Source organism: Anguilla anguilla, chromosome 4 (genome assembly GCF_013347855.1).
Source record: "Anguilla anguilla isolate fAngAng1 chromosome 4, fAngAng1.pri, whole genome shotgun sequence".
Classification (NCBI taxonomy): Eukaryota; Metazoa; Chordata; class Actinopteri; order Anguilliformes; family Anguillidae; genus Anguilla; species Anguilla anguilla.
Window position 1 is genome coordinate 55,187,211 of NC_049204.1, and position 23,217 is coordinate 55,210,427.

Sequence of the window (23,217 nt, forward strand, 5' to 3'; positions counted from 1 at the left end):
TTCCACAGTGTGGCGGGGTACAGAAGCGGTGCTCCAGCTGCCTTTTCCGTAGCACGTTAGCGTGGGCGTAAACAGCCCGATGTGTGATTCTGCCGGGAAGAAGAGGGGAGAGCGGGGTCTGTCGGCCCAGAAGGCTGCCCCCCTCCCCCCCCAGCACCGCTCCCCTTCCCCCGCCAGAAAACAACGTTGCCGGGGGACACCAGATGCATGGTGGGAAAAGCAGAGCACCGCCATCGCGCCGGCGAGGCACAATAACCCGGCGCGGCCGCGTTCGTCGGCGGTTATTGTCTTTAAATCTCGTAAGCGCCCAGCTGATCTCATTAAGGCTCAGTTTAACCCCGTCTTGCCCAGGAAGCAGGAGCGGGCTGCAGCACAGCAGCTGTTCCAGCCCCCCCTCCTCCTCCTCCCCCTCCTGGTTTAAGCAGCACTGATAACCTCAAATTAAAACGCACGAGCCGAAGCTACGGCTTCGCGGCGAAGCTAACGCTAAACGCCGCGCTCGCAGCCGCAGCCGCTGGGACGCGCGCAACCAGAGCCGCCACGTTTTAGCGCACGTCCTCCCCACAGGCCGCCAGGCCGAGCGCCGACTCACAGAAACTGAAACCGAAATCAAGGACAAAGTGCAACTGTCACAGTGCAACTTTCATCACGCCATGTCTGCCAAAGACCGGCAGCCGCGGTTCTAGACCAGGCCAGAGGTGCAGAAGTGGCCCCAAAAAAACAGAACCCTCCTCTACTGGGGATGTGTCCAGCATGTCTAAGTGAAAGGAGTCTGCTGTGAGTAAACGGGAGATCCCAGCGATACACTGAGAGTTAAATGAGGATCAGTTTCCTCCCAGAGAAATCGCCCATCGAGCGTAGGAGGCGTAGGAGGCGTAGGCTACTGTATATCAACCACACGGTTTCCGCCACCACCGTTAGACTTCTCCAGTGAGAGGTAGCTACCGCCGAGAGAGGAAAGGTAAACCCGCTTTTATATCTGCTTTATATTTGCTTTAAATATTTAAAGGTTAAAGTGTATTTGTTTTTTAAAAACAACGCCCCGAATCCTGCCGGCGTAATCGAAAACCTTTAAATGGCTATTTTCCCGCCGGCCGTACTCCCCGTGATCCGCGGCGACCTTTCCCCGGCAGCCCGGAGCCCTGACGCTTCTGACGGAGCCGAGCTCCATTTCACGGCTCTCTCGAACACGCCGCGCGTTCCGGTCCGGCGACGGAGGCTCTGTTTACACCCACTTACGAATTCAGCTCAGCCGGTCAGAGCCCCCGCGCGCGGCGTCACAGATCACCGGAGCGCCCAGCGCGGCCCCACCTTCCCTTAAAACCTCCGTCAGGTCTACGCTCCCGCCTTTCCGGCAGAGTAAGTCGGCTCGGGCCTGCGCGGCGCTACCCGGCCCTCTGGGGGCTAACGGCACCCGCTCCCGCGCACGCAGAATTAGCACGCGTTCAGATCTGAGCGCCGCGCGCGTTAGCGTAACTGACAGCCGGGCCGCGCGGGGCCTTTTGAAGAGCAGGCCCCTCCACGGAGAGGCTCTCCGATACGACTGCATCAGACAGAGGAGCCGGGGACAGGCAGCGGTAATAATAACCTGCCAGACTGCCCTCCCCGAAGGCCCAGAGAACATCAGACCCCCCCCTCAGACGCGATGCTAACCCGGAGAGAGATGAGAGGAAAAGAAATAACCCTCATAAAGCCCAGGCAGCGTAATCAGTCTTTCACTGCCGTAATTTAATAAAATCATCAGCGCGCGATTCAATTGGACGTGGCAGGGCGACGAAGCTCAGCGCTGAGGGAGGCATTTCTCAGCGGCTCTTCCTCATTGTTCTCCGCGTGAACGTAAACGTGGAACTTGTGACCGAAAACTGACGCGGCGGTACTTTTGCGTGACCGAGGTTTTGCTTATTGCCCTTCACATTTAAACAGGGCTCGAGCAGAACCCCCGGAGGGCGGGGGGCTGTGGAAGGGCGTTCTGAAAGCAGCGTGGGTAATTTTTGCAAAGGATGCTGGGAATGTCACGCACAAACGGACGGGGTGACCTGCGCAGCTCGGGGGGGGGGGCTGGGTTTAAAAAGGCGGCCCCCACATGCATCTCCGTCAGGAGAGAATGAAATGCCTTTTCATGCCACACAGAGTGGAGGTATGAGCACAGAGCAGTTTCATTTACTGACGTTATATGGAAAGATTCCAGAACACTTCCGGGTAAAACTGCATTAAAATGATTGACAGGAGAGAGCAAGCAGCAGACTCCATAGAACAAAAAGAACAAACAAAAAGTAGACTATTCTTTTTTTTAAAAGAATGACTGGACCCTGCCACTGCCTTGCACTGTGGAATGCAATGCTGGAACCCTTCTCAGTGTAAATCAGGTTCACAAGTGCAACAGAAGTGTAATGGAAAGTATCTAAATACAGTTTAAGTACTGACATAGCCTAAAGAGTTTAAATAGTTATGGTTAAACTATTAAACAAAAATCATTTCATCCTTGCATAGAATTTAACAGATAGCCTATTTAAAGGTTATGTTCAATTAAGCAGGCTATATCAAGATAATTTAGTATGTTACTGATATAGTGTCAGATATTTGGCCTTTAACTTCTATGAATTTGCTTTGAGCAAACACAGGTACAACAGCTTCTCTCTGTTCTTAATAGCACACCCCCCCCCCCCCCCCCCCCCCCCCCCCCCCCCCCCCAATGCCAAAAATAGTATCTGGCTCCTTTCCACAGCAACACTGCAAAAACAAAGAGATTGTTTTGGATCCAAAAATAGCCCCAAACCCCCTCCGTGTTTCCATTTGCTTTCATCAGCCCCATCTAAGCTATTTCAGACCCCATAAATGACTCACCAAATGCGATTATCTGTTTTGATAGTCAGCTATAACAAGAAATAATTAGCACACAATCTCTCTAAATCCACCTTTAATAGGTTACATAAATGAGAAATATTAACCGCTTCAATCCATTGAAATAGCTGTTGCTGACCTTATACAGGGCCATTTTATACAATATAAATATATAGCCTATGTATTACTATAAACACCAGATGTTTTATTTATAATATATATGTAATAAATTAAGCTTACAAAATAAGCTTTATAATGAATAATTTCACATGCTCCACTGGGGTTCATATTACCTCTTCAGCAATGCACCCATTTCTTCTTTGTTCAAAATTTGGCAGTTTGACATTTGTTCAAACTGTGACAAAGGTATTTCAAATGAGCACCTGCCTGCATCGTTCCCCATTTCAACGTTTTCCAATTTCTGCGGCTCTGGATACAAAACAATTCATTCTCACGTCCCCCCAGGGCTTCTAAGAACATTTACCACTCAAGATCGTATTCTTTTTCCACACCTCAGCACTGTCAAGTGCGATGTTCTTCATAAACTAAACTAAAAAACTAACAAAAAAAAACTTAGATTAAGCACCATTTTAATGCAGGAAATTTCAGACAGGAACAGACGCCACGCTGGCCATCTCAGTCTCATCTCAGTGGGTTTCGAGGTCAGTCTTAGAGCTGAGGGTCACAGAGAGCTTGGCTGTAACCCAGTCTTCACTCTCTGAATTCACTCTTACTTTTGGCCCTGTCCCCCACTCCCTGCTCGCCCCGAGCACGTGACCTTCAGGGGCCCCATGACCTAATCGCAGCCCGTAAGGGCCCAGATGAGCGAGCAGTGAGCTCACGGAGACGCCAGACGGTAATTACCGCCCCACCAGCAGCCGGAGATAAAGGAGAGAAGCCCCGTAACCACCAGGTGAGCTGCCCCGCTCTCCCACACGTCAGACGCCCCGCACCCCGCCCGCCAACCAGACCGGCAAAATACACCATTACAGCGCAACCCAGCCCGGGACCATATAATGGGCAGGCTTGTCTAAACCTCCTCTGCCAGGTGTAACTGCTAAGAAAAACAAACTACGGCGCAGGGAAAGAGAAAACAAACAAGCCGCTGAGAGGATAGCCCTGATTGCACACGTGTGCTGGCAGATATAAGTTTTACTGAAGTGCCCTCGTCACTCAGGCAAATCAGAACCAGGGTCCAGCGGCAGGAGCAGAACCAGGCCTCTGGGCTCCAGCACCTGGGTCTGGTGCTTCTCCGCGAGCCAATGAGAGGCCGGCTCCGGGGCAGAAGGGCCCCGCCCCCGTCGGGCAGAGCGCAGAAAATGGCAGCGTGGCAGAAAGCGAAAGCGGTGTTTAAGGTAATTACTGCGGTGGGCCGAGGCGGGGGGGGCGGCTGCAGGATCCCTTAAGCACAGCCTGCGGAAGAGCCCTGACGTACATGCGCCCGTTAGTGCACACGCACAGAGGGGAGGAGCCACCAGAGCACACACGTACAGAGGGGAGGAGCCACCAGAGCACACGCACAGAGGGGAGGAGCCACCAGTGCACACGCACAGAGGGGAGGAGCAACCAGTGCACACGCACAGAGGGGAGGAGCCACCAGTGCACACGCACAGAGGGGAGGAGCCACCAGAGCACACACGCACAGAGGGGAGGAGCCAGTGCACACGCACAGAGGGGAGGAGCCAACAGTGCAGAGGGGAGGAGCCACCAGTGCACACGCACAGAGGAGAGGATCCACCCTCTGCAACCCTCCTACACCTTCAGTACAACCCACTTAAAACTGACCTTCAGACAGTTTATAAGTTACCTTTTCATTCTTGGAAGGCTGGACTCTTTCCAACAAAACATCTCACAAAGTACAGAGGTCAGGCTTTTTAAGAATGCAAATCACTCCCGGAGCTGCTGACGTCCTGTATGGAAACTCACTGTGAGGCTGCCGTGTTTCTCTACCGCAGGTTTTCAGGGCTGTCCTACGGAATCAGCCTCCTGTTCTGCTGAAGAAGCCGCCTGCCTGTTTCCCCTGAACTGTGAACAACCTGAACACCTGACCCCCCACACGCAACGTCAGGCAGCAGCAGCAGAAGCACTGACATGAACCGAAATACATCCCCCCCAAACCCTGACAGAAGCACAGGACCCGGCACCCTAACATTCAGGATGGGAATCCTTCGAGGTCAGAGGCTGCTCACGTATCTCACAGCTCTCTGCTACTTGCACTGCGATGCCCACCTCTGCCCATCAGGATTAAATGTGCTCTAAGACCCATCTGACATCAAGAGTCCCTCAGATCAACATGGAATATACATGAATTCAGTATCAATAATGAACACGTTATACTACGGCAAACATATACCACTGAAAACTACAGAGACAGTAGTCATAGGAAACTACATGAAGTCCAACACTCGGCTGTAATGTAACTGTCCATACTGATACGGAACATTCAGCACACAGAAATAGAGGTTGACCCCTGCGTCAGTAAGGTGCAATAAGCACGCTGGATCATAACGATCCCGCCCCCAGGCACGGACCCAGATGGCTTTGATATCTGTGGACTTTGGATAGAGGGGAGGGCATCCCAAACCTCCGGGCGTGGCCCAGCGCTGGCGCGACGCTGCAACCGAAGAGCGTTGTTTACTCGCGGCGAGAGGGGTCGGCGAAGCGCGTCTCCGCGCTCTTCAGTAGCGGCCCCCGCCGCTGTACATCAATTACAGCCGGAACCCTCATCTCAGCACTTCCCCCCTCCCACCGCCGCCAGCACCGCTGCCGTTTCCGCTATAAATAACCCGGGGTTTATTCTGGGGGGCCGAGAGGGGGCCGAGGGGGCCCGGGGGGGCCCGGGGGGGCCCGGGGGGCGTGGCGGGGCGGCGGGAGTTTCCTTACCTTCTATGGAGGGAGCCTGGTCCTGCGCGGCGTACAGCATCTCCTTAAACGCCTGGGTGGGAACAAGAAAAGCCCCATGTCACCTCATCAGCCAATGAGCAAACAGCCATTCACCACCATCAACAAAACACACCTGACATCTTACTACACGCTTCCATAGAACTACGAATACCTGTTCATAATCTACTTCCAAAGAATTACACACTTATTACACCCTATTACACACTTACACAAACAGCAATTTATAATATACTTTATTAAAAATATATATTTTCAAAGACACACAAAAACCTATATTTGCACTAAACCCATCCTTTAATATAAAAAGAAATGTATATTCAATTTTTCCCTTTCAAAGGAATACGAAGATGAATTTATAATACAATCTGAGAAGAAATTTTTTTTTATAAATATTTAAAAAATACAAAAAACATATTTGTTTCAAAGAAACAAACGTATTTTTATTACAAACTTTCAAAGACGCACCAGTGTATTTGCTATAAACCAGTTCTATAAAAGAAACAGAATTTCAAAGAAATACTAATATTTTATTAGACATTAATAAAAAAGATTCATTTGATTAAAAAATATATATGACAAGATATTTTAATATTGTAATACGAATAGCTTCGTTTGCAGTTAAAACCAAATGCCATTTTTACACACTAAATGAGGAAGTGTTTTAATCTATAAATAAAAATAAACAAATAGCATTTTAATTCACACTCTAAAGGAAACACATGATTTTATTTAGTACTTCAGTTCAGACAGAATGGTAAGTGTGATCCCTCCTTTTCATTTATAGCCAAACCTAAGAGCTACTGTAGAATTCACACTTACAGTCTACAAAAAAAATAGGATGTAGGCTATATTAGTGAATTATGAAGACCAAGGACCTGTTTGCTTTTATGATAAACTATTTTCATCCTTTCAAACACAGCACGTAAATTTGAATATAGGCTTCCACCATGTTCCTGTGCTGTAGATATGGTCATAAAAAGTTATTACTATCAATGTATAATTCATTATTTGGTCTAGTAAATACAATAAAATCAGCACAGACACAAGCAGCAGCCAAAACCGCTATAAAAGGACAAATGATCACATTGTCCAGTGCGGAGGAGAGAGAGGGCTGAGAGAGCGAACACGTAGAGGCTCCACGCACGCGGCCCCTCCACAGCATCCGAATGAGGCTGTAATTGGGGTTACAGCCCTAGAGGTGGGGTGCGAATGATAACAGAACAGCACGACGGGACATCAAGGCCTCCATCATTTCACCACGGCCAACGATTTGAATCGGACTTTCAGGTCACTCACGCTAAAACCACACGGGGAACAGCCGCTGTCACAAATGACCTGCTTCTTCAGAATGACCTTGCCAATAATAGAAAACTGCCGAAATATTATGAACACTGTGTGCTAAAATCTGCGATTCCCGGAACTGCAGGGAGTGCTAACCTCAGGCTACCGCTTAGATTGATCCCCAGAGCAATTCTTTAAATTGAATGGACTGTTTATGCTAGAAATTCAAAAGCAATAATTAGGAATGTAAAATTTACCGGGTGGATAAACAACGGTATTCTAAGATGGAGATAATGAAGACTTCAGTGCACACCCCGGATCACTTAGGGAAAATCTAATTTCAGGTAATCAGCGTGCCGGTAAACGGTCTGTGGTTTTCTTTATGAAATCTAGGAGCACACATCAGCCAAATAAACCAAAAATAACTCCTGAGGTTACTTCAGATTATATCTCTCTTTAAAAGTGCAGATTTAGGACGCAGCAACAATGCACGTTTCAGGAAGTAAGGCGGGTTCGGCTGCGTTTCTTTAAGCAGGCTCCGCGCGCGTTCGCCATGCGCATATTGTTCGATGCGCAGACGGCGGCCGACTCTGACAGCATCGTAACTCAGGACGAAAATAAATGGCGGAGAAGGCCACGGCCTGTGCTGGTGTCCACTGCCCTCACAGCTGGTGCCACACACACGACATTCCTACAGCTTAAAGTATTCCGCACCACACCAACGTGTCAACAATAATGAGGAGCAGCCTGCTACATAATGCTAATAATGCTAATGCTAACAGTAATGCTAATAATAATAATAATAATAATAATAATAATAATAAAACAGCATGGCTAATGAGATTGGAGCAGGAGCAATTAATCTGGAGGCCTTGTCTTCATGTGAACCGAATAATCATTGCCCCTTCAGGTTCTCTGTCTTTAATCACATATGTAAAACCTTTGTTTCACAATGACAGATGGCAGTATTACATTTATAGGTAATGTCATGTAAATTTAAAAGGCCAATCAGCAGATCTTCATCTAATTACATCAGCTGCGTTTGAAACACGGTCTTAGCCATTCTACTGATTACCCGTCTCTTTAAATAGCCTAACACGCAGTAAAATTCTATGGAATTATGCGCAATCCGTTCTATAGGCTGAGTGATATTTATTACTCATGCAGCCAATTTGTTTGAGACAGGCTTTGCAGAATTAGTAAAAACAGACGGTGCTGAAGCAGGAGATACACGATGAGCAGAAATAACATGGAGGAATGTTAGCATAAAGGGGGTCTCTGCTAATGGAGTGAGCAGGGTTTGACAAGGCAAGGGAGGAGAGGGCAAAAATAAGTCTTGGGCAACACGTCCAAGCAGCACCGATCCCTTTACACACACGAAGCCCGGAGGGAGTTCATCTGTGACTCATTCCTTGAAAGCCCATTACCCAGAGGGCCGTGCGTGCAGGCTCTGCAGCCATGGAGCTGGGGCCAGGCTAATGTCCCAGCTGAGGGGGTGGGGGGAGGGGAAACATGCAGATTAGAAGGCCTGTCTGTCTCGGGGGAGATGCCAGCGGGGACGGAGGCATCGCCATGGCGACCGTAAGCGTGGGGCTGTGGGCGGGGCTCGGGGAGTTCCACGGGGAGCGCGTGTGCGGCTCATCGTTAGCCGTCGCTCAGGAAGCGCGTGCGGCTGGAGCAGCCTGGCTGGGAGCGGCGGGATCGGCGGCATCGGGGGCGGCAGCACCGCGCGCGTTTCCCCGAGCCAAGCCCGTCTCCGCGGACGACGGCCCCGCAGCCGGGGGGGGGGGGGGGGGCGCGGGGGACAGATGCCGGCTCGGCGGGATGCTGAAGAGGTGTGTGACAGCTCACCGTCTCTACATCTAAATAAAGAAGATCCATCTGGTTAAGTCCAAACACGCGCAGGCCTGCCGTACTGGATTACATGTACTGTTCCTCAATACATAACCCATCGCAATTTTACTAATATTTTATACTGTACTGTAAATAAATAAATAAAATTATATATATGGTGCTAAAGCCCATTATAGTGATGGGCCCTAGCACATGGTAGAGCACTGCAAACAAATTAAACTTGATTTAGTATTTGTCAATGCCATTTTTAAGGCCATCCTTAAAATTTGTAATTTGAAGTCAACTGTCAAATTTGCTCGTTGAATAAATGTTTCACGATGACTCAGTAATAAAATGGAATTGTCTGCCATGCAAATGACCCCTGTAGATCTGGAATGATTCACTCTGTCTGAGGTGAGGAGAGAAGCTAAGAGCAGCTCTACAGCCGTCTCTACCACACCGGCTGAGATTATGAGAGAGTCGCACAGTTTCCACATTTCAGACGAATGCATGAAATCCCACACCGAACAGCAGCAACCTCTCAAAGGCATGATGCAATCCATCACCTTATTTATCAAAGACTGCAGATTCTACCATTTTTGAGCACACCCCCCATGTCATAAATGTACACATGCTCCACGAACAACAATTTTTAAAAGTCAACTTCTGTCTACGAGTGACCGCAACGTTTGACAGAACAATGCCAGCAGACGCCAGCCCTCCCCGTTCGTGACAGAGTAATAACATGTTTTCATTTATCAGAGGCCATGGCCATGCACTCGTATAATGCAAGAGGGCAGGTTAGCACGCCATGCACGCTAGCCATGTTTGGGAGCTCTATATGGGGATCCTGCATGATGTAGCTAACGCAGCTGCAGCTTACTGGGAAACGTCAGCAGTTCTGCACTTTTGAATGTCACTTCAGATGGCAGCTATGCCATCCCACCAAGTTATGCCTTAGAAGGGCAGCATGCCCCATACCTATATGGCACTGAGAGTTTGGCACTTTTCAGAGTTTAACCACATAGCAGGAAAAGATCCTGTGTACACTTACAACTTTGGGGAAGTTACATGATACATTTGAAAATGATTGTGGTTACAGAACATCCTTATCTGTAATGCATCTGTGTATAAAATAAGGCTGCATTACAAAGTGCAGTCTTCTTAGCAGGAATGAGCTCAGATGAATGTGCAGGAAGACAGCATGTGGTTAGCAAAGTAAAGCAATAAGTACTGATCTGAAATCAGTGCTGCTGAGCAGCCACTGCTTTAAAATAGAACACTACTACTGACAAACCGGCACATGCACCGACAAAGTGCCCTTCAGCCCACCCTTCCAAGCTCAGCTGAACGTATTCGGTGGGTAAGCCCCTTACTAAACAGGCAGCGCTTCCTTGGTTATAAATATGGGAGGAATAATATGGTGGAAAACTCAAACTTCAACACTTTTGGTGAAAATGATGGTGGTAGACCACAGCTAACCTATACAGGTAGGCCTTACACCTGGAGCAGTGAGACCTGGTGCAAACACTTTCTTGAAAGCTTTCACTTTACACTGCTGAAATGATTCGACTCACGAATAATGGCGCTGCTCTGTCTGTTTGTCGCCACCGTATTATAGTACGAGTCCGACAACAGCAAATCTTGTCTGTGGTCAGTGCCTTCGTCAGAAATGCTGTCCGCCTTTGTAAAGGCAGAAGAAGAACAGCACACCAGCAATTACCTTACAAATAACTTTTGAAAACATAGCCTACACGGCGACTTTCAAAACAAAATAGATTTTCTGAACCATATTTGAGAAATGTAATTGATCTTTAATTTAGGGCGGGTTTTGAGAACCGGCACAGCCTTTACACGTGGCTCTCAGCAGTACTGTACGCGCGCCAGCCTGGAAACTCTTCAGACTGGAACCCCAAAACGTTAGCCCGCCGCGGTGCCGCTTCTGTCCTCCCCTCGCAGGAGGAATGATTACACAAAAACTCACTTTGAAATGTGTAACTCAAAGGGCACGGGCTGTCTCCCTTCACTGAATCACACGCTCCGTGTTCTCCCGGCGGTTTTGTCAGAGGAGACGGAGAGCCCAGATCGGTCCCTGTGTGTGCAGCCCACGCAGATCAGAGACAGCAACAGTCTTTTTTTCAACCCTCCCTCCCATATCACACACACACACACACAAGCCAGCGCTCAGCGAATGCATCTCCTCTCCCCTCCCGAGCCTATGTGCTGTTTCTACAGTCAGCATCAGCCCCGCAGGTGTGTGTCTCTGCTCCGGACCCTCCCTCGTATTCCGAGTGGGAGGGGCTAGGGCAGGACGTGCCGTTCAGTGGGGGACGCTTTTACTCCAGACATAATCAATCGATGGGCTTTTGGACACGTTTCAGGTAGGATGGCCAGAGGTCGCTTTCAGTGGTTCTATTTTTTCCTGCATTTTGGCTCCCGAAACGTTCTGTAGAATCCTTTGTTAACGCGACCATTGAAAAAGCCAGTAATAAATGTAAAAAGAAAGGTGCTTGTAAGGCAAATGAACTCATCCGCCACCCTGCGTAAGTTCAGCTGTATCCTTACACTCTCAGATGTGTGGCACGCTGTGCTGTGTTCCCTCGGTCTGTTCATATGCCTGCTGCCTCCCACTATGGACGCTCACAGCACAGCTAATCTGCTATGAAACGGCAACCAGTCATTTTCTAACTAAATTTTTTAATGCATGCAAGTAAACCGCTCATTCCGAATACGCATTCTGAACACACATATTCATCATTTTTCAAGTGCTCTGAATGCGCTCGGTATGTAAATGCGGTCACTGGGCTTAATGTATCTGGGAGCTGAAGTGTTTTAAGGGGGTTTCAGCAGAACTCATTAAATGGCAGAAGCCCACGGGGGGGAGAGAGGGAGAGGAGGAGGTGTAGCACCGAGCGGGATGTGTGTGCAGCACAGTGTTTGAGAGCTGCTGAACACGCCTGCGTGGGGGTCAGGCAAGAAGCGCAGTGCAAATTTGGGCTTCCGCCCTGGCTCATGGGACGAGCCGGTGGTGTGGAAGATCAGCACACGGGAAGATCAGCCCATGGGGAAGCGCCGGTGGGGAGGAAGATCAGCACACGGGAAGCACAGGCAGTGTGGAAGATCAGCACACGGGAAGAGCCTGGCACTGTGGAAGATCAGCACACGGGAAGAGCCTGGCACTGTGGAAGATCAGCACACGGGAAGAGCCAGCAGTGTGGAAGATCAGCACACGGGAAGAGCCTGGCACTGTGGAAGATCAGCACACGGGAAGAGCCGGCAGTGTGGAAGATCAGCCCACGAGAAGTGCCAGCACTGTGGAAGCTCTTGTGTATCACAGAGAGGGAGGGGGCAGCTACAAAATTACCGCCAGCCTAACGACTCCTGTCACCCACACAGTTACACTATGATGGATATGACACACATGGCAATCACGGTAATGGCCCATAATTGGTCATAAAATAAACAATCAGCCCGTGTGCTGCTGAGAAGGGGAAACAGGCCTGGCGCGCATCCTGATCTGCAGAAAAAAACAAACAAGTTCCCCCAGGGTACTGTTTTTATACAGCCCTGTGGATACATCCTACATCATGTGGATGCTTCCTTCTGTTTAGTACGACCCAGTCAAACTTCCATACACTGCACACTGAGTATAGCCATGCTTCTACACACTACACACTGCTCACCGCCATGCTTGACACACTACACACTGCTCACAGCCAGGCTTGACACACTACACACTGCTCACAGCTATGCTTCTACAAACAGGCCACATCTGACTGCTGTCTCAGCCAATCACAACGAAGTGCAGCCCAAAAATATCAGGAAAACCAATCCGAGGGCACCAGCCTACACCGGACTGTAACTCTGATTACCGCGAGGAACGGTCCGTTCATTACCCTCACTTCAGCCATTTTCATTAAGCCTCTAAGCGCTGAGAAAATGAACTAACTGACACTGCTGTTTATGGACTCCTGGCTCACAGAAGCTACATTAAATTAAGAAAACGTAAAACGTTCATGAATAATTAAGGGAGCAGTTTCGCGGGCCTATTAGTAGTCCTGGTGGAACCATCTCTTCTTTAAATAGACGAAAACATTCAGGCCTACGCCAGCCAGACAGAGGTCACGGCCAGGGCTACAGCCTCCGCTCTTACCACTGGCCTGAGCGCAGAGATAACGAATAAACACGAGCCCAAATACACAGAAACCTGCCCACTAACACAGCACGGGTACAATCAAGGCTTCACTAATTAATCACCAAACCACTTAGCCAATGCCTCCGCGAGAAACAGTGGCCATTAAAGGGCTTTAATTGTGCGCGTCTCCCATTTTGTTCCGCTGCCTCAGTCCGCTCAGAGGGCGATTGGTATGCGCGGCGGGGCCGCGTTCGCGCGCGTTCGCCCAGACAGCATTCTGCGCGCATATGGCCAGCGCAGGCAGGCTGCGAGGAGTGGGAGGCATTAAGCACCGTCATTTGCGCCATCGTTTCGCGCAGAGACCCTCCCGCGCCCTCCGCAGCCTCCTCCGCTTTCCCCCGCTTTCTACGGGGCTCCACCACAAAGCGGCTTTCGCGGAAGCGGCTTTTATAAAGCACACCTGCGACACGCACGCAAGTGACCTACACAGCGCTACAGGTAGGGACCAATGCAATCTGTGGAGAAATGTACCACGCGGCACTACAAATAAACAGCTAACACAAGAAGTACGGTGCAGTTCACCTCTTTTACCTCTATAAATAATTGGCATTGGCTGAGGTCGTACATTCTACATCCGGGAGCCTGGAATTTCAGGCACTCCAGGCGCTCGTTCCCTCGCCCTCTCTGCCAGCCGGGGATTTCTGTAAGCTTCGATGAGTCTGAACAAGCAGGTGGCACTTAGGGCGAAAATGCACCGCACCATTTAAACAGCAAGCTGGTCAAACTGCGCTGACCAAACCTCTGTGAGTAGGTTTCAGCATTCTGATTTTGGAAAGCCTACGGTATTATGATGCTAATAATGTTTGGAAATGTGGAAAACTGCCCAATGTTTTCTGTATGACATGACTTTATTACTGAAAGTAAAACATTTCAAAAATTCACGTGGTATGTAACTGACAGCATGCCTGACACAACATTTAGAAAACCATGTTGAATTTCTTCTGAATTCTTCAAAATTCCAAAGTCCACAATCATGTGTTAAGAAAGTATATTATACTGGAGCACAGCTTTAACCAGGGCAGGAAGACTGGCTTATCTTTAGACAACGACAGAAGAGAACCAGGAACTTTTTCTTGTTTACTGTACATCTGTTTGTTTCACTTCTAGTGAAGAGCTGGCAATGAGCTATATTGAGACACTAGAGCCCGCACTGGTACTGGACTGCACTTAGACGTTGACCTCGTCTGTGGCTGCAGGCAAATCCAGCCACTCTTCCTGTGTTCCAAAACTGCAAGCACAAAGCCCAAACAGCGAAGTGGAAAACAACAAGCAAACGCACGAGGCAGCGTTTCAAACCCAAAATATGCAGAGGCAGCAAATTATTCAACCAGAGTAAGGACGTTCGAAGGACATTTTTTATTATCGTCATGGCCAAGCATTAAGCCTGCAAGGTTTACTGCAAGGTTGAGGAAAGAGGAAATGGCACAGAGCCAAAACACTAAATAGTGAAAATGGAAACCAAAACATTTTACCCAAAATGGATGTGTTTCACACACATCTGACAATGCGCATTGTCAATTACAAACTGCTAGTTGCAATACCAGTAATGCTGCTTTGCCTTAATTGTCTACTTATCCAAATGAAGCACCTGCTTCTTCTTGTATGACCTCCACATTTAAAGACAACTGTAACTACACAGGAACAGGAGGAATGTAGCCCATAGAAAAAGCCTAAAATTTCATTTACCTGAGCATTACTTAGCTAACTGGCTGATAACAAGGCAATTCAGTATGCTAGTTAGCTAATTACTAAAAACCTCGAAGTGAGTAACATCAAGCACTTTACTGCACAACATTTCCATAGATAAACACAAATGAAGCCCATTACTATTTTTTTGTTATTGTCTTTGAATATGGAAGCCTTCTGCAGCATAATGCGTATTCCTAACACAGTTTCATTACAAAACAATCAATTAGATTGAAATTCCAACCTCTTCAATGCCTCATTCACTGTACAGCAACGGGAATATGAAGCAGTAGGCCTATATAAAAATGATAAACACAAAAAGATAAATACATAAAAATATATAATTTATATTTGAATTCCCCTATAACTCCAGAACCAATGAAAGACTGGGATATGTGCATGTTTTTTCTGCCTTTTTCTGCCCGTGAAGCAGGTTGCCTGGTTGAATTTGGCCATTTTTCAAATTAAACAGCCTACATCCTGCTCGTCAAATAATCAGACCATCATTGCTATTATTTTGATATTATTAACAACCCCTTTTGCAAGATATTCTTCCTCATTCCAAAATGAAGAATTTTACCTATGACAACAAAGCTTCCATGTGTATCTGTTATTCTACAAAGGAAACCAACAGATCATAGAAAAAATGTCCCCGATTCCAGTGATAGCCTATTTATTTCTCCTATCCCCAAATCATGCACAGTTCAAATAGCCATACAAATATTTCAAATTGAACATGTACAACGATGGCATTCGATATGAAATTCCTGACTGATGAATACTGGAGTACCCTCACTTTTCAAACCACCATCTGTATGCAAATGAGGTTTCCATGCAAAATTAAACCTTCATCCGCCAACTGTAGCTCTTGAAGTTGAGATAGACCGCATGTTCCCTCAATGCCTCTATATTAAAAAGGGCTGCAATGGATGGCAAATGGGAAAAACAACACCACAGAAACATTCAGCCAGAGATCCTGTCCTTTGTCTGTAACTCACAGAGCAAAGTGGAGCTCAGCGGCCCCTTCAAATGCATTCAGGCGTTCACGGCTGTGCTCGAACCCAGGAACCAAAAAGCATTAAACCTCACAGCATGGAATCTCTCTTAGCCATTCTGTTGTTATCCATGGAACACACACATATGCAGGAACAGTATCTTTTTATTTTTTGAATAGTTTTGAACACTGCAGCCAAATTCAATTTAGGTACATCCAGCACGTAGCTATATGTAGTTTCATTTTTTTTTTTTTTTTGTAGCTATTGACAAGCCATAAAACCTAAAACTGGATTAACCAGAATAAAATCCACTCTAGTCCTAACAGTATCAATAAAATTAGATTATGTTAAAATATGTCAGATTCAACAAATAAAAAATAAAAAAGGGTAATGCATTACCAGTAATTAAATGGGGAGGAATCCCAATGCAGTGTACAGTAATTCCAAGAAATACAATGCATTGAAATATACCAATATAGCATTCAGCGAAATGGCACTTCCAGCCAATTTTAAAAGAATGTTTTGCCAACAAATCAGAGTCCAAATTTCAGTTGTAATGATCTGCAAAAAATGTATTTACCTTTTTATTTTTTTTTAACCAAGAAGTGGAAAGAACATCGTTTCCAGATATGAAAAATTCTGTATTAAAAAATACTGACATGAATGTCTTTGGTGCAACTGAATGAGAGCTGTCTTTTGTCTCAATGATAAAGCCAGCAATTGCATTTTGAATGTGGATATTAGTGCTAATTTCTATTCTTTATGGTATTTGCTATTCCAAGCCCAAATATCAAAACATACCCTCATCACAATATATTAAAATTCTAAATTAAACATGATATCATTTTATCATAATCATTTACTTATTGGAGGTTGCTTTGGATAAAAACGTCTGCCAAATTAATGTAATATAATGTAATACACAACGTATACATACAATAACCACAACAAAACTACTCATTTTTACATTTATTGAATGAGTGGAAAAGAAGAAATATATACATATATAAACATAATTTAACATCAGATAAAACATCAGTCATAGAAAGGCAGAATAAACAGTAAAACACATATCTAAGACAGACATCTGACCCGCCCTCTTTTAATGATGAAATGGACAAAGGGATACCTCTACTGAGCTCAAAATTTCACCTGGCCGAAAAAAACCATTACACACATGTAAATAACAGCCACGTTTATTGCTTATGAATCATCAATCATTGTTACCATTATCAAAATAGACACAACCTCCACACTGGCGTAATCATGGCAAATTAGCCAACAGTTTAAAAGACCAGTGTCTGCAACGAGACATGAATATGTAGCGCTATGCTGAAGCAACGCCACTTCTGTTCCTGACATTCATAAAACAAAGACTGCCACTGCACAAGAGCATCTCTTTTAACAGTCAGTTAACGTTGGATAAAGACTGCCGCTGATTTATAAAAGTAATTTAAATTGGGAAACTGTTTTCCTTGCGCTCATTTCAGTTATTGGTGCGGTCCCAACTCAATTCCCTGTCCCCGAAATCCCGGCCGACCAGCTCGCCCTTGTTAACTTAGACTACGCCAGGAACTCCACTGCACATAGCCTATACATTGCAAGTGTTTGTCCGTCCGTTACTTTGTGCAGAATGACAACAAATACTAGCTAGACTAACTGACACTGTATCAACGTCGGAGAGTTGCTAGTTATCTAACAACTGTTAACTATAGCGTCCGATAAATTATATTGGGTGCGGATGAACAGGTGTAATGTTACTAGTACCATTCGTTGACCCACACATCGCATCACTGTCACATCAACTTAGCTAGCTATAACATAGTTAACAGTTAGCTAACATTCACAACAACTAGTAGCTATCTAGCTACATCGGTACATTTGTGAAAGGCAATCGATCAGGCTGGCAAATTTAAACTGGTGACTGGTCGTCTCAAAGTTATAATCAGAGCGTCTCAATGAACTGCAACAGCACCGACCATGCCAAAGCTAAAATTGCCCACAACCAGACGTTAGAATGCAGTACTTATAATAGGATATTATAGCATTCCAAAGCTTTCATGAATGTAAAAAAAATAAATTAACTTTTTGTTATATAATACTAGTATACAGCGACTTAGAGCATATTGTGGCCACTGTCAGTGTCGTTGATCAAGAAGTAAACCCATCTACAATTGATTTAGACTAGTAGCGGGCTAATGTCAGTTACCTCATATTGGATGTATTGTTTCCTCCACTCCGGAGTGATGTGAGCAGAAAGATGCTCCGCAAATTTCATCCTGGTGTCTCCTCCAGGTCCTTTAGCTACTCCTTGCTGGATCTGGCTTATTGAGTCGTCTTGTTATTTTACTGGAGTCTTATTGGCTAACAGCTAGCTAGCTAGCAACCGTTACACTGCACTAATAAGCGGTGTCTGTTTCTGCCGCGTCCCAGTTATCGCACTCCAAAGACACGCGGTCCCACATATTATTACACTGGGAGGGGACGGCGTTCAAAACATACACAACAGTCGCCCTCCCTAAACCTGGTTCCTAAGCACTGTCACGGGTCAGACGACTTTCTCTCTTGCCTCTCTGACTCGCACTGGAGGTAATTTCGTCCGCCATCACATTCAGTAAGCTACGTCCTTGCGTCATCGCGTAATGACAGACGGTACCTCCCTCACTCAAGTCCCCATGTAGGCTGAAAAATAATTTTAGTTGTTTTAAATCACAGTAGGTCTACATGTAGATACGGGTCCCTTTTTATGTACACGAGCGTGTATAAGATATACTACCACACCAATGTTTGTCGTTCAGAGTATTCTGAGTGTTATATTTATTATCATTTATTAATTTGATGCTGGGAACGCGGTGAGCTCATTTGACATCGCTTCTGGGAAACTGAATCCGACTATTCCGGTCTGCTGTACTTATTCACACCCGTTTAATTGGGAATCTGTCACAGATGAAGAGACCAACAATGAAGGACGACAGTGCTGTGTCGTGCCCATTTCCTACACGGAAAGGATTTAGTTGACATGAACGACTATTACTGCGGTACTGCATCGAAATTGTTTTCTTCCCGTCCTTAAGCATGCAGACAACACAGACATCCAAACCAACTGTCAGTGGGGCTGAACAATATCAATATTTCCAAATACCAATGCATAAAGGCGGCAGGTTGCTACAGAGCAGTTCTAGGCCAGCTCTACAGCCAGGCAGAAATTAATTGGCCTATTTCCCCCCTGCGTTTCTCTAACCCTCAGTTATTAACTATGGGCTACGGCAATACATATTGCATCACAAGAAAAAAGTAAATAAAACAGCGTTGCCGTGCTTCCTTAAAGAAACTGGGTCAATGTAAAATGTTAGTTCCTCGGTTTATTCCCATCTGTCAACCGTTTGTTATTTTAGAGTAATCTGCTTTTTTCGTCCAATCAATTTAAATTATTTTTCATGCTGTGTGCATAGCTTTAGCTGTATAGACAGTTGCATTCAGTCCATCCACAGGTAATGACCACTTATGTGGCAGGAAGCATTTAATCTTATTATTTTTGTCTGTACGCATAAAGACATAATTTCAGTTGTTGTTGTTGTTATCATGTTTCTCCATAGTTGCAGCACAGTATGACCAGTGAGTAAAACAGAGGGAGAGAGGGAGAGAGAGATTAATTGGCATTATACAAAGAACCTGTAGCTTTAACTTTTTAGGCCAGTAGGACAGGGGAATATCTTTGTACACTAGTGCTGCATCTAACAACGTATTCTTATGTTGGGTCAGGCCTGTTTGACACCAGGGCCCAGGAGTTCAAAACTTTTTATCTCAATCAGATCCGATCAGATTTTGAAATCCCATATTTTGTGATCCAGGATCAGGCAGCTCAGCCAGATTTTGTCCCAGTATTTCAAAGCAATTCAGGATAGGATCACCCTGATCCATATTCGGACTGTTCAAGATGACCAGATCCTGATTATCAATGCTTTAAAGCACTGGAACATTAATGAGATTACGATTTTATAACCTTCAAATTATATATAATATTCAGGGGGCTTTCAAGGTGCAATATGTAACTTTTTGAGTGTCAATTTTTATGGCCCTACAAATGTAAACAACCTTTTCTTTTTTTAGCTCTGACAGCTCTTGATACAAGGAATATAAGTTTGCAAGTGCTAACATTTTTGTATTTGATTTAAGCCATGAAAGGTTTGTTTGTAAACATTAAAGAAAAGCAGGCTTGTAGTTTGATAAACATATTATTTGGTTGAATGCACTGTTCTGAGGGGTAGGCTAGAGGTCACTGTAAATGTGGCAGAAAAAAGTAAATAAAAATTTTGCAACCATTGAGCCTACAAACAATGTATTATTTTAATTTACAAACTCTACCATCTTTTTTAAATTGAAATGTATTTTGAATGAATTGTATACTATATTTTTTTCTGGTAATCCACTCTAAATCCACCCTTCTACTGGGATCAAGGTAATCCTGATTTTTTGGATCAAAATCCTATGTTAAAGTTTTGAACTACGCATTTTGAAGATTTGATCCAGATTAAAGCTGGGATTCTATTACCTGATCTGATTGGATTCCAAAGTGATCCCAATCCTGTTTTTTGGTTTTGAACTACCCCTTTGCAGGATTTAATCCAATCCGATAATTAAAATCTGATCAGATCACTTTTGAACTCCTGGGCCCAGGACAGATCAACAGCCTCTATAACGGTTGCCCACCACTTGGCAAAACAAGACAGCTCACACGTAATATGTAGAAAAACAATAAATACTACAGTTCCCCAATAATGTTTTTTTTTCTTTATACTATTTTGTAGGTTTTTCCTGTTTGTTATTATTATTATTATTATTATTATTATTATTATTATTATGTTTACTCTTTGTTGATGTTATCTTGATATGAATTTGTATTACCTTTCTGTAAAGAGCTTTTAGTACTACAAATTAAATTGATGATAATAATGATGACGATGGTGTTCATGATGTTGATGATGATGATGATTATTATTATTGTTGTTCTTCTTCTTATTATTATTATTATTATTGCAAACAAATGTATTGCATAGCTTTGTAAATACTACCACCTGTTGGGAGATTTGTGAAACAGCAGTTGTGTCAATGTGGACCTTGGCCCTATGACATTGCTGACTGTATTTTGCTTCCGAGGGACATAAAAAATATGTTCATTATATTTATAAGTAAATGTTATTCATACATTATCCGGGAATTACCATAATAGCCTATAAAATGGCAAGATGCCAGTAATGTCATCAATGAAAGGCAAGCAGAAAAAAGTGATAAACTAATCATATTATAACATAGTATTTACAAATGTTCACAAAGTGTGATAATTGTTTTTCATTTAACTACATGATGGGAAAGTACCATGAATTATAAGTTCAGAATTTATGCAAAAAAGGAATGCACAGGATGCAACTGATTTCATTGCTGCAGCAAAATAAATGAAATACCTTCTATTTTCTTTATTTAAAGTCAACCAATTAATCTGGGATGATCTACTACAGTGCCCTCCTTGTCATTATAAGGAATGTGTTTTTGGGATTTTGCTTGGAGGAGACTGAACTGGAAATAGAATTTGAGTTGAGCTATAGTAGCCTGGCACCAAAGTCTGGTCTGGATAAATAAAGCAAAATATCTCCTGTACACCCAGTTTTAAGTACGTCGTCAGGGCTTTTTTGTCCCTTTCAGATGGTGAGAAACAAGTTCATGCTTTTTACACCTCACCCCGATGACTGAAATGCTCTGCTTATGGGAGTTCAATCCAGACTCTTTTACAGAATAAGGTAGTTCAAATTCACCTTTGAGAGCCATCATCTGCACTTCCAATAAGTACCCCATGAGACCTGTTCTGTTCAGCCTCCACTGGTTATCCATAAAGTAAAGGTTTAAGGTCCTAACCCTCTCCAAGGTGTAGCACCAGACTACATCAGTTAGCTCCTTCGGTACATTACATTACATTACATTATAGGCATTTAGCTGACGCTCTTATCCAGAGCGACTTACAACAGTGTAACGGTACTATACCCTGCCCGGCTCGTAAAGTCCTGGGACCTATGGGGGCTGTGCCTGCTGCTGATGTTCACAGTATGGGTGACAGAGCCCATCTCTCAATAGCTCTGGGCTGTAGAATACTCTACACGCATAGGTAAGAATGATGACTCTCTCCCCATGTTTAATTCCTTAGGGCCTTTTATATTTCTAATAATTTTATTGACTGTCATTTTTAAATTGTGTTTGTTGTTCTGTATAGCACACTTTATGGGGAATGTCTTCAAAGCTAAAATGTAGTATTATTTACATTTATTATATTTTTTATAGTTATTATAATGAGCGCAGTTCATCACCAATATAATACTGCAGTCTCCTCTAGGGGGCAATAGTAAAGCATTTTTGCTCAATGCAGTTACGACTAACACAGTATGAGGCTTCAGAGGAACGCTTGGTGATTTGAATTTCAGATAGCAATATCTTTGCGACTGTATGTTTCTGCACACAAACACATTTTTCTGTGTTGTTTTCCATTAGGTCAACTTTAAAAAATGCAATATTCATAGACATTAAAAGTCAAAGGACATGGTGAGTTGCTGAAAAAGAGCATCTAACTGTATGTATGTTAGCTTGCATACATATTCCAGAAAAACAAGGGCTTCCAAAGATAGTTGATAACTAAACGCTTGCAAGAGCAATTTCTGTGTGCAAGTAACTTGTTTGTCTTTTTGAAATAGAATTTTCTTGATTTCTCAGCTCTTAATGCAAAAAAGTATGGTTCATTTACTATTCAAGCTCTCATAATATTCATCAGGAGCTTGGTGCCTCTTAGCCCCAAACCATTACTATTCAGCCAGTCAAAGAATGTCAATTAGTCCTAAAATATATTCTGCTCTTCTGCATGGTTTTGAGCTGTTGTCAACACGAGCCCTGCTTCATCCCTGACTTCTGGGACTTGTATCACAAAGCAGGATTGCCTAGTTAGATGGATAACTGCGCTGAGGAAAACCCAGAAGCCTCCCAAATATGGAACATGGACTGAAGTAAAAAAAAAAAAAGAACATTCTTCTTTAATTAGCTATTGATTGCAAGGGCTTAGAAATAAGTTTAGCTGGCATGCTTCTACCTGAAGCTGCTATACAGAAATATAACAGAGGCATGCTCTTATCCAATGCAAATTCAGATACTGCTTCTTTCGCTGCACGAGAAACAATTTAACAGATCATAGTGCCAAAGGAATAACATATTTGATTCAAAACTGACATAACTGCTCCACGGGTTTGTTCTAACACAGACGGATCAACTCAAATCATGTAGAGCTGCGGTCCGTATCACAAAGTAGAATTTCCAAGGTCCTGGAACAGCTTTTTTTTTTAAGCCTCATTCCCTGTTTCAGTTTTGGGAGGATTCTGGTTTCAAGTGCAGTTGTTCAGCTAACTCAGTAATCCTGCTTTGCGATCTGCAGTATTTCTGGTTTCCTTT

General features: G+C 44.6%; 1 protein-coding gene across 1 annotated transcript in view; it reads right to left on the reverse strand.

The window, feature by feature from the left end:
- Window positions 1–18,380, reverse strand: part of xpr1a (xenotropic and polytropic retrovirus receptor 1a) — a 94,798-nt gene extending 76,418 nt beyond the window's left edge. The window contains exons 1-2 of the mRNA XM_035414628.1: window positions 17,945–18,380; window positions 5,725–5,776 (exon numbers count right to left, since the gene is read on the reverse strand). Of these exons, the coding sequence (XP_035270519.1) occupies window positions 5,725–5,776; window positions 17,945–18,013 (121 nt within the window). The 5' untranslated portion in view covers window positions 18,014–18,380. The remainder of the gene's footprint in view (window positions 1–5,724; window positions 5,777–17,944) is intronic.
- Window positions 18,381–23,217: the final 4,837 nt, after the last annotated feature.